Source organism: Protomyctophum parallelum (assembly GCF_964188405.1).
Source record: "Protomyctophum parallelum genome assembly, chromosome: 11".
NCBI classification, from domain to species: domain Eukaryota; kingdom Metazoa; phylum Chordata; class Actinopteri; order Myctophiformes; family Myctophidae; genus Protomyctophum; species Protomyctophum parallelum.
In genome coordinates, this window is record NC_139707.1 from 7,118,800 (window position 1) to 7,131,735 (window position 12,936).

The 12,936-nt window shown below is 45.3% G+C and overlaps 1 protein-coding gene across 1 annotated transcript; it reads left to right on the forward strand.

The window, feature by feature from the left end:
- Nucleotides 1-749: 749 nt before the first annotated feature.
- tent5c (terminal nucleotidyltransferase 5C) lies at nt 750-10,918 on the forward strand. Its single transcript, XM_083776635.1, has 3 exons — nt 750-879; nt 2,584-3,081; nt 3,794-10,918. The coding sequence occupies exons 2-3, from the start codon at nt 2,614-2,616 to the stop codon at nt 4,529-4,531; spliced, it is 1,206 nt and encodes a 401-aa protein (XP_083632761.1). The 5' UTR covers nt 750-879; nt 2,584-2,613; the 3' UTR covers nt 4,532-10,918.
- Nucleotides 10,919-12,936: the final 2,018 nt, after the last annotated feature.

Genomic DNA, 12,936 nt, shown 5'->3' on the forward strand with positions numbered 1-12,936 from the left:
AAACCAAATGTACCCTTACGCATTACGGGTCCATTTGGTGTCATTTTACGTTCTCAAGATTGTTAAATATCTACCATTACTTAATTTACAAGAAGTCTACACTTCTTGTAATGTAGAAGAATTGTTATTTTGATCAACGTTTGCCTGTTATCTCTCCTATACATATTCTTTACTTTTGTGTCTGCAAAGTTAAATGTCATCAGATAGTGGTCCGTGGCTCAAACACTGAATAAAAATAATGGCAGTAGCCTACTATAAAAGCAGTCATTCTGATACTGTTTTGATGATACTTCTTACTTTTTATTAAATTTTTATTTTTATTTAATTATTTTATTTTTATTTTATTTGGCCGGTTAAACCATCCAATGGGAAGCGTTCTGAAAACTGAATGAAAGAGCATGTGGATGCTCCTATGGTCACCTGGCAACACAAAAAACCTCACGGACCAATCACAGCCTGCCCACGGCGCATGAATACGAACAAATAATAGAATATAGAATCACAATAAAAATAAAAAAAACAATTAAAACTTTAAATCCAAATAATTCTCTATTATATTGGGGTGTCGGATCCATTTTTCGTCTTAGATAAAAACAAATAAAATGTATTGAAGTGAAGAAACGATAAAGTGGTGAATAAAGTAGTGACTTGGAGGCGGGACTTGCGGCCTGCTGCGGACGTGCAGCATCGGGGAGGCGGTGGTTCGGCCTATAAAGCGGCTGTGTGCGCCCAGGGAGCCGCATTCTGTCTTTCCTTCCATCGCAGTGCCTGGAGTTTAGTGTGCGGTGTGTGTTTGCATGGAAGAGTCAGCACGGATGTCAAGTTAACAAACACTTGTCTCTGTACACTTGAATGCTTTCAGAGGACACCTTTGGAACTGTACGTACCGACTTTTTGTATCAAATGTAAAGACGTTGTCTCTGTGTGTGTTGTGCTATTAATGCTGCTTCCATTTGTTCCACGTGGGAACGGGTTTTTTAATGTTATATTCGGCTACACATTTTGGTGTCATTCTATCGGAGACGGACGGTGGGCTACACATGAAGGGCTACAAACTTTTCAAGTTTGAACGTCAAGGCGTCCCATGTGTCGCTTAATTGTTAATTTTAATTCCATTGACAACTAACACCCTTCTCCCTTTATACGAGTGTTTGCAATTTAGTGGGATTTTGTATTTTCGAGTTATGGATGATGATGATGCCATGTAATAGTATAGTTCTCAAGGGGATACCTTTATATGGCATTGTCCAGAATAACCATGTATGTATAAATGCTTGTTTTATGGTGTTTTTCCATTTTACGGGACTAAAAGTGAGTTAAAAGGTAAAACTCTCTAACATTTTAGGCTATAATAAGGCGTCTCCAAATCGACAACTATAGTGTTTGTTTAATTATAGCGTCGCCGAATGAGCCTGCCTGTTTTTTTTTTTGGAAGAAGATGGATTCGTTTTCGGGGCTGCCGTCGATTCTATATCATAATAATTTATTATTGAGCCCAAACGGGAGCTCTCATCATGTGCAGCAGCACTTGTGTGTTTTTCTGGAATGAAAGCTGTTCTAGAAGCCTCACCAAGCCATTGTAGTTCGGAATGAGTTGCCCACATGTTCGCTTCCACATTCTGCTTTCGTTTGAGACCGTGGTTTATAGGGCTAGCTCTCTCTCTCTCTCTCTCTGATCATTATATGTAAGTCGGTGGTTTTCAACCCTTTTTATAAAGGTCCTTTTATCTATTCAACATTTGAGCCACTTTCGGGACAACCATTTGATGAGAATCTGACCCAAAACTAAATAATATTTTGTTTTAGTTTTGGATAAGATTTTGTCCACAATTCCATAGCTTACTGTATTGTGGTAGGCTACATATAGGTGAGATAACTGTTTTTTTTAAATTATCTCTAATTGTGTAGACTTCTTGTAAGTATTAAGATGTTTAACAATAATTTAACGCTTGAGAGTACAATGAAACACTCGAGTTAAAGATCCAATAAGGGTCCAATTGGTTACCGACATTTAGCTGGGTACCATACTACCATGGGCTGGAACCCTGTCAAGGTTAGTTAATCTGTGTGTGCCATCAGAATATGCTGAACCTGAGGGAAAGGTATATTTTACTATATGTAGGTCTGCTACTACTAGGCCTACACAAGATTAAAAGTCATGTCATTCAAAGTAGGCTAGTTAAAGCAGCAGAGTGTGCATTGCTGTGCATTTTGACTGTCTGATGGAAACCTCATATGTCCAAAACTGTTACACTTCAGGATTCAAATTCAAAAGTAGCAGATCTACAAGCTCAAAGCGTGTCTCCTTGTGCCTTGTGCTTTGAGCAGTGTTTTTAATTTGTGTATGTCTGAAGTAAGTCTTGTTTTAGTGAGCCTCTCTGCTCTAAATAGGTAAATGGACTGGTTCATTTATATAGCGTTTATCCAAAGCTTTACATTTTGCTGCTGTGCATTATTCACCCATTCATACGCCGACGTCTGAGGAAACCATGCAAACATGGGGAGGAATTAGAGGTTCAGAGGCTTGCTCAAGGACACTTTGACACTAACTCTCTGTGCCTTCTCTCTCTCTCTCTCTGACAGTTGACCTGAACTCTCTTTGGACTGTGGAAGATGGCCAACAAGGCGACGACCACGGCGACGGCCGAGACGGCGAGCTCCGCTGCCGCCCCCGCCCCCTCGCATAGCAGCGTGCTGACCTGGGACCAGGTGAGCCGCCTGAATGACGTGCTGACGGAGACCGTGCCCGTGCACGGCCGCGGCAACTTCCCAACGCTGGAGGTGCGCCTCAAGGACATTGTGTGGCGCGTGCGGCAGCGCCTGGAGCGCAGCGGCATCGCCGTGAAGGACGTGCGCCTCAACGGCAGCACGGCCAGCCACGTGCTGGTGCAGGACGGTGGCGGCTGGAGCTACAAGGACCTGGACGTCATCTTCCGCGTGGACCTGCCCCGTGAGGCGGAGTTCCAGCGCATCAAGGAGGTGGTGCTGGGCACGCTGCTCGACTTCCTGCCCGAGGGCGTGAACAAGGAGAAGATCACACCCGCCACGCTGAAGGAGGCCTACGTGCAGAAGCTGGTCAAGGTCAGTTGGTGGCCAAGTACCTCCCTTTTGGTCAAGTACTACACTATTGTGCTGAATATATGACTGTTTTTTTCCGTCGTGTTTTAATCGGGACACTGGACTATTTGACATTCAATGTTGTTTTTTTCCACAAATGAGTCTTGTATTGTATTGAAAAATGGGGGTTGTCTTATATTCGGCACAATACGGGTATATACATTTATTTTTATTCTTTACTTTATTCTACAAAATGTCTTCTAAATCATGACAGTTTTCTGAAAAACCTATGCCAGGGCCGGCACACTTAAAATGTGCTTAAAGTACCAAACGTAAAAGTAATCGTGCAGAATCTTTTGAAAATGGCAACAAACTGACAATGCGACGCAATGTGAGCTTGTAGATCTGCTATTTTCCAATTTGCCGAAATGTATATAGGGTTGAAGAGGTTAATGTATTCCAAACTCTACAAAGTAACTAATGTTTTCATATGTAGTAAAAGTACAATATTTGGATCCGAGATGTAGTGGAGTAAAAGTTGGTGTCCTTGAGCAAGACTCTGAACCCCTAATTGCTCCCGCTATGCAGATTGATGCCTTGCATGATTCCTCTGCCATTGGTGTGTAAATGGATGAATGTAATGCACCTTCTCAAGTAACGTACAAATAGCTCAATATTGTACTTGGAGTACAGTAAAGCATACTGACCCCCCCTTCCCCCCCCGACTGGTCCTCAGGTGCACACGGAGCAGGACCGCTGGAGTCTCATCTCGCTCTCCAACAACGACGGGCGCAACGTGGAGCTCAAGTTCGTCGACTCGATCCGCCGGCAGTTCGAGTTCAGCGTGGACTCCTTCCAGATCGTGCTGGACTCTGTGCTCGCCTACTACGAGCTGTCGGGCGGCGCCGCCGCCGCCCCCATGTCGCGCGCCTTCCACCCCACCGTGGTCGGCGAGAGCGTGTACGGCGACTTCCAGGCGGCCCTGGGCCACCTGCGCAACAAGCAGATCGCCACCAAGCGGCCCGAGGAGATCCGTGGCGGCGGCCTCCTCAAGTACTGCAACCTGCTGGTGCGCGACTTCCGGCCCACGGACGAGGAGGAGTTCAAGGCGCTGGAGCGCTACATGTGCTCGCGCTTCTTCATCGACTTCCCGGACATTGGCGAGCAGCAGCGCAAGGTGGAGGCCTACCTGCAGAGCCACTTCGTGGGCGAGGAGCGCAGCAAGTACGACTACCTCACCATCCTGCGCCGCGTGGTCAACGAGAGCACCGTGTGCCTCATGGGCCACGAGCGGCGGCAGACACTGCACCTCATCTCGCTCATGGCGTTCCGCGTGCTGGCCGAGCAGAGCGCCATCCCCGACGCCTCCAGCGTCACATGCTACTACCAGCCGGCGCCGTACGTCCGCGACCACAACTTCAGCAACTACTACGTGGCCAACCAGAACATTCCCACGTGGCTGCCTTGTAACTGACTAAAGACACAGACGAGGCGAGAGGAGAGGAGAGGGAGTCTGAGTGGATGATAGACGGGACGTGATGCTGCTGCTTCTATATGGGAAGGAGACGGAGGGAGAGGAGGGAAAATGTGCCCAGAAAATCTAGATTAAGGCCATGAAAGGAGTTTCTTTTCTTTTTTCCCTTTTTTTTCCCCCCCCACTTTTTCCCTGGCATAAAGGATTATATTTAAATGGACAAGCTTTCTTCTTTTCACTTTGTTTTTTGGACTCCCTTCTCCGTTTTCCTCATTCCTTATACCAAAGTGTCGGTCGTTGGATGGATCTAAGTGGTACTTTTAAGTGTTATTTAGATTTTTTCTTTCTTTCTTCCACCCCCCCCCCCCAAAAAAAAACCCTGTTCTCCTCCCTATGTCCAGTTTAAGGACATCTTGGTCACAATGATGTCCATGGTGCCTTAACCCCATCTTTAGCCCTCCCCCTCATTCCTTCATGGTATTAACATGAATTTTGGTCCATCTATGAAGTAAAGTAAGAAATTGTTAGGCCTTTATATTTGGTTTTCTCCTGTATATATTTGGGAAAAATATGTGATGTCAAATTATTGAATAAGAAAAAAAAAAAGCAGAAAATTCTGAAACGAGGAAAAAAAGTATAAAAGCAAAGAAGGCCAAAAAAAAAAGATAAAAATGGAGGAAAGAAAATGACGGCCGAGCACAGCCGTTAGAAGGTGATAAATGATGTGGTTTGTTTAGTTCACCTGGTGAGCCAACCCTCGTTTGCTGGTCAGCGTTTGGGGATTTGGTACGACGAGACGCCCGTGACTTTATCTCGGCTCCCACCTCTCCTTTTCGGACATGCGAGGAGTTGCCGATTTTGTTTTTATATTACTGACTAATGAATTGATAATTTTTGAAGTGCAAATGGGGGAGGGAGGGAGGGAGGGAGGGGGAAGCCCTCTGTCAAAGATGTCCCTTGCAGGCATTTGTACTCGCCAGGCTGCCAAGAAGAGTTGACTGTGTAGAAAATGTGTGTCGTCGCTGTTGGGCAGAAACATCTTATAGTCCATGTATTATCCTTTTTTTTTCTTTTTTTTTTTTTGATCATACGACAGCGTCTCACGAAAGCCTCAAAAGTAGCAGATCCACAAGATCGAAATGTGACGTAAAGCTTGTACTATTGACACGGGAATTTTTTGAAATCGTGAAAAGTACCTGTAACCGGTTTGGACATGAGGTTTCCACCCCACAGAGACGAATATGTAGCCTGTCTTTTCTTCTCTCTGTGAATCATCCCATTTCTTTTTTTTTTTTCTTTCTTTTTTTTTCTTTAGTTTTGCTTTAGTTAAGCCCTTTTATTCAGTCAAGACTGAAATCCCGAAGTGACCCACATTTCTACTTTGTTCACTGGTAGTGGCAGAAATTATACATGTATGCTCACAACAACGTGTCATGCACTGCGATCTTGTACTGTACATCTGCTATTTCCGGTGAGCGGTGCACGACCAAGAATAGATGGATGGGGTGGAGGGGTGGGGGGTCTCGTGCTGAAGATTTGACTTGAGGCCTCCGTGTCCCTTTTTGTTCCCGTTTCTTCTATACCTGCTCTTCAGACGCCAGAAGCCGGTCTGAGTGACGCATGTGTGTCTGTGTGTGTGTGTAGTGGGGCCCACTGGGTGAGAGTACAGGGCCTTCTCCCTGAATGGGAGCTTGGCTCTGGTTCTTGTGGAGTGTGAGAGGCACACTGACTGACTGACCGGCGGTCCCTACCCTTATAAGGAGCAGCACATGGCAGGATAGCAGGTCACCCCCTTCTGCACTTTGCAGGCCCTTTGCAGGCTCGGTGACGTCCCCCGAAATGCGATCCTGAGTCCCGTGGCAGGCCCCCAGCAACTGTCCCTTTTGATTCGAGCCCAGGGGGGTATAATTATCTTTTTTGAAGGGGCGGTATCATGAGGGTTGTGCTGGTGACACATAGTCGGCTGGGACGTCACCTTTTACATGCGCCCAGAGAGCTGATTCACTTCCCTTCGTGGAATCCTGGCTCTATTTTTACACACTGCGGTTAAATGAACGCCCATGGTTGGTGTTGCTTGACCTGCACGTCAAGTGGAACGTTACCAAGAAGTGTCAGCCAGAGGAATCCCGCTTCTCGCTCTGGACAATTTTAGCTCTACAACTGACATTTGAGTCCTTATAGAATCCCCCACTCGTACCCCCCCCCCCAAAACCCCACATATCTCCATAGCTGTGACAGAGCTAACTTTGAATTCCTTCCGACCCACACCCCAAATCTGCCTGGTTCCATTCTATTGAGCTGTGAATTTCTATTTTCAGCCCAACAAACTGCTCTGCCCCGAGCCCAGTGCAGTGGATGGGGGGGCTAGCCCTAGCTAGCGCACATTATTTTTGGATCTTGGCAACCAGCGATGGCGTAACTTGGCTTTGGATGAGTAGTGACTTCTACACCTATTTCTCTCTCACTCTCTCACTCTCTCTAACTAACTCACTCACTCACAATTCAAAGGAGCTCTCTCTCACTTTGACTCACACTCAAGAAAAGTTGCTCTCCTTGTGTCGGTGTCATCCGCTGGGCTTTCTGTCGTTCCTCTTCCATTCGCTCCCCAGCTGTTCCTGCTCGTCTAGCCACAGCCCGTTGTGAGCAGTGTGTATCCAGATAACAGATATGACCCTCTCCCCCGCCGCCCACCCCCGCCGGCCTTCTCCGCCCCACTCGCTCCCTTATCTGGTTTGCACACAGGACCTGGCAGGTTGGAGGAATTCAATTCTCTCTTTCTCACACACACACACACACACACACACACACACACACACACACACACACACATGTGCTCTCTCTCTCTGTGTGACTTATCTGGCTGGTTTGGGGGAACACGGTGGTGGCAGGGGGTCAGCGTGTCCTGTTTGGTAGAAGGTCCCACCCCCCCAGGTCAGGGCACTTTGTGCTGGCTCACTTTGTCACAAAACACACACACACACACACACACACACACACACGCGGTTGGCTCGGCCTAGGTGAAACACTGGACCAAAGTCTCTTACTAGCGCAGAAACGGCAATTCTCAGCGCTCAAGTGCCTTTCATGTGGTTCAGGTGGTTTAGATTTTGGAGGTTTGGAGAGGATGGCTGTCAAGTCGGGATAGCAGTTTTTCTTTTATTTTCCACATTTTTGTTTATTTCTCTCTTCTGAAATGTTGACGCCCCACTTTTGCAGCATTTGTAATTTCTTTGGCAAGTTGGATTTTTGGTTTGGGGTGGAATTTGTAATCTACTTGTTCCAGCATTTTTATATCCATTATCGATTGAGGCTTTTTTGTAATTTGAATTAGATGCATTTCTTTGTTCTGAACTAGATTATCTGCATATTGTCATTCCAGTATCACGTACTAGTCGGCCTTTTTAAACCCCCTTCTGGCCCCTTTCTTATCTAAAGCTACAGATACAGTTTGGGGGGCCTTGCTGTTCTCACTTCTCAGCCTCATTAACTTCACAAATCCTCTTTGATTGCTCTTGTAAAGTTGCTTGTTGGTTAATATCGTCCGCATGGCTATGCTAACGCCCCGGGTCTATGCTTTGTGGTATGAAGGCAGCATCTGGCATTGAACATGGATAGACATTAAGCCCACAACGTGTTGCAGATGCGATATGTTGTGGTCTTGTTGATCTGCTAGGTTTACAAAAAAAAAGTACACCCACATTTTCTAAATTCTTCGGAAGGGACATCAAGGGAAGTTCTGTGTCACCAAACGAACCAAAGCGACAACCTTAAGTGCACTGACAAAAGCCATTGATGATGTCATAGAAAATGCTGGTTCTAATGATAGCACTTTACGAGACCTTGTTAGGGGCGGGGAAAAAAAAATAACTCCAAACCCAGTCCAGCTGAGAGGGTTGTGAATGTGAATAAGCTATTGGCTGTTTGCCAGAGAGATGAGCTGCATCTCAGGGAGATTGAGTGAGTGTGTGTGTGTGTGTGTGTGTGTGTGTGCATGCGTTTTCAAGGGCTTATAGTTTCTATTTTTCTTTTCTTTCTTTGAGTATTGGCTAGCTGGCAGATGTGTGGTAATTAATTGTAAGTTTGCTTGACCTGTGTTGACTCTTGAATCTCAAATGTCCCCTTCCTGTAACGCTGATCACGGACGGCCGACGTGTTGTAGTGTTTTTTGTCTGCCCTAGTAGTAGTAGTAGTTGGAACTCTTGTGACTTTGCCCCCCCCCCCCCCCACACACACACACACACACACACACACACAGACACACATATTGTTCATGCCTTAAAGGGTTAGTTCACCCAAAATTGTAAATGTTTCCCCCTATCGATTACTCACCCCATGGAGACTTGAATTCATGGATAGATGGCCAATAATTTGATGACCAGCAGTGGTTCCCTATGGAGACACAAAGAATACCACTGCCGGTCATCAAATTATTATTGACTTAAGAATGCGACAAACGCAACATTTAGGAATGCGACAAACGCAACATTTTCTTTTTTCTCTTTTTTCTCTTTTTTTGGGTGAGCTATCCCTAAATTGGTAGGAACGAGTGGTCTGTGACATCTGGGATTTAACGCTGCGTCCGCATCTTGTTTCCTATTCAGTCATCACTCACACACTGCAGCTTTAGTCGGTACGCCGACTCACTTGCGTGCTGGGAGTGATGCTTGATTTATTGGCCGATCAGATCTACAAGCTCAGCGTGAACTTGTAGGGCTGTATTCCGTTGCGTGACATGATGGCACAGCCGACTATATCAAAGCTCAAGATCTTTTGAGACTCTGCTGTATGAGGCAGCCACTCTGAACACCAGCAAACCCAACGGTTCAGAAGACCACTCACTGTCCACCACAAGGACTGCAATGTGGGGGACTAAGGAGGGGCTTATGTATTGATCTTATAGCTCCCTTTTTTTTTAAATCTCTCCTATTTGACCTCCTCCCAACTCGGTGAGCGAGGGTCAAAGAAAACAAGACTCGGTGGAACCTTGTCCTGTTTTCTAGAACGATGGTTTTCTCTGGGGGTTCCTTGATCTGTAACTCTATGACGGTGTACAAATGGAACCAAATGGACTCTACTTAACGGCTCCATATGTACACTGTCAGAGTTGATTGGGGGGACCTTGAAATGTAAAAGTTTGCGAACCTTTGAGAAGGCTGATCGAAAGGATCCAGCCCTTGAAGGTTGCGTGAATCGTAAGGTACCTCTTGTGCCTTGCCCTCCAGCCTCTCTCTCTCTAGTGTGTTTACAGCGTCCGTTCTCTGAGAACTCCCAACGGCTCGCTTTTTTTACGAGCCAGATGTGCTTTATCTTTTTTTTTTTTTTTTTTTTAACCCCAGAGTTAAAGAGCGGGCATGAGGGCGGGGGTTGGGGTCCACGGGGTTCACACAGGCAATGCTATCACTACCCGCTTTGTGTGGGTCTTTGTATAATTATTAATTACGCACACTAGTGTTATTGAAATTGAAATGAAACCTTGGCGATGATGATGATGTGCATTCTGTCCGTTTTATTTCTTTAAATTATTTTTTTCCCCCCTACTAGTTTTCTGGCTGCCACTTTATTTGTGCGTGCTGTAATTCCATGCGATTGGTGTCTCAGTGTTAATCGCCCCCCTTCCTCTCTTGGTTCATCCATGGTTCCTGTGCTCTGTGTGGCGGGGGGCTTCTATTGGGGGGGGGGGGGTGTGTGTGTGTGTGTGTGTGTGTGTCTCGCCTGTATAGATGTTTTGTGTCATTCTTATTTCTTAATTTTCCAATGGGGCGGCTGATATCATTGGGTATTCTTGTAGACTGTTAGCGTTGGCTATTAAAAAATGGCAGATCTACAAGCTCTCAGCACGGCCAGAAGTGGTGTGCTGTGAGCTTGTACGTCTTGCTATTTTTTTGAACTTTCTTTTTTTTTGGAAAGAGCAAGTCTTACGCCATTGGGAATGTGATTGAGCTCTCCTGCTTTCCTCTGCATGAAGAGCTTTGTGGAATTTGTCGCAGCACATTGTGTTTACGTGTGTGTGTGTGTGTGTGTGTGTGTGTGTGTGTGTGTGTGTGGAGAGCGAGGCAATGTGTATTCATGTACTGTTCGTGTGCTTGTTTTGTATGCAAGGGTGTCTGTGGAATAAGAGTTAGAAAATGGGTTTTGGCGGGGAAAAAATATGAGATTTGTCGCACTATATATATATATATTATATATCTATTTTTTGAAATAGTTAATACAAAAAGAGTTCCTTTGTCAGATTTATGAATTATGGCTCTGATGGTGATGTTGATACCATTTATTACTATTTCATTTCTCAGCACTTTTACCTCACTGGTTTTCCTTTTGGGTGGAAATGTACATCAGGAAAATGTGTTTGAAGAGGAAATCATGAATAAACAAAAGTATTAAAATGCACCGCTGCTTTTAATTTTCTTTGTGTTCTCTGTTAAGCTGTGGATGAACTCATTTATAATACCACTATAGAACTACTGTTGTGAGTAAAAGGCCTCCAGTTATTTTGTACATTTACTCAAGTCAAATTCTGAATTCGACTTGAGTAAAAGTAAAAACATGTTTGGCTATTTTTTAATAGCCAAAGAAGTATTGTGGTTAATGTATGTTTTGTAATCTAAATCTGCAAAGTAAACAGTTTTTCAAATGATGGGTAGTGGAGTGAAATATTTGCTTCCGAGATGTGGAGTAGTTTCGACAAATGGAAATGCAATGTGAAATTCCTCAATTTTGTTCTTAGTTCTTGTGTAAACATTCTTTGTTAATATCCCACCGCCAAAGCCTAGTTCGGACCAAAGAAGTGCGCAGAGACAAACCCGCTTTCATCCATAATTTTTATTTGGTTGTGACGGGCTGAAACTAGCCGATCTACAAGGTCGCGTTGTGTGTCTTGAGAAAATGCAAGTGGCTACTTTCCACTAATACTGTTAAAGGACAACTTTTTTTTTTGTTGCATTTGCTGCTATTTCTTTATTATAGTCCTAGAACTCAGGAAATTCCATCTGGCCACAGTAGTTAACTTGTTTTCCATGTGTCTGAATGAACAACTGACTACTAGGGGGTAGTATAGTTTTAATATGTTGTTTGTCACCTCCCCCGTCACATTAAATAGATCCCATGATCTTTTGTGGCCAGATGTAATTTCCTGGGGTCCAGTAGGACTATAGTAAATAAAGAAATTGCCGTTAAAAAAAAAAAAAAAGGAAACATAAAGAGACATATTTAGCCAGTTGTTCGGATGCCCTGCCCATAATGTACACTTAACTTTCTCTAATAACCTAAAACATTAACCTCGGTTGGTTGTATGTGTGGAATAGGCTATATGCACATACAGTACAACATTTCCGGAAAGAACTTGGACCTCTTCCCTATACTTCCTTCACAGGTGTTACCCATGATGCTAATGAAGGCTCTGTTCCAGTCTGGTCAAACAGTCAGGCTGCTGCTACTGTGCATGTTGGCCCTCACTGGGAACAACACTCACTGCTACACCAGTGGGTCTCAAAGTGTCCTTGTGTGGCTTCCAAACTGCCCTGTTTGAGACGTGTAACTCTTTGAGAGTGCATACAAAATTTGGAACGGGTCCATTTGTACACTCAGAGTTCTGGGCTTCCTTGCAATTAATTGGTATCATCGATAACTCATTAACGCCTGAAGGAAGGTAGGGAAGCGGCCGCGAAGAAGAAGGAAGTTATTCTGTGTCCATAGAGCCCATTAAGCCTGCCTCCCTCCTAGATGCTGCTGTGGATCGCTCCTCCTGGCCTGGAGACTCCGACAACATGGCAGAGGTGGAGAACCCACTGAAACATTGCCTGGCCAAAAAGTCTGAAAAGGAAGCTGGCCATGAAGTCTGCACGTTCCCCCAGCGGCGTCTGGGTCACGTTATCACTTGCCCCCCGTCTGTGGCAGACTGTGCATCCTGCATTGGACGGACTACACGGACTATCACAGCCAGGACCCACACATTCTAGAAGTCCTCATCGACCACGATGGACTAGCTCAATCAAGCAAGTAAGTGTGTCGTGTGTGTGTGTGTGCGTGTGGCACCGTGTGCGTGTGTGTGCACAGAGTTCTGTTGACCTGGCTGACGGATGAGGAGGAGAGTGCAAAATGCTTTCCTCCTCATCTGTCAACCAGAACTCTGTCTGTCAGTCAGAAACCTTATCCATGTTTTTACTTGTTGTTTTTGTAAATGAACGCCCTACTTGATCACAATACAGCGTCACTATCAAAAGTAGCAGATCCACAAGCTCGAACGCACGAAGCGACACGAAATCACACCCGTGTACTGTGAACTGAGCGGTGCAGTGTGTGTGTGTGTGTGTGTGTGTGTGTGTGTGTGTGAGACCCGAATGCCACCCGCGTGAATGGCCCGGCTGCTCAACAGTGACCTATTGACCCCAATCATCTGCAGGGGTCAA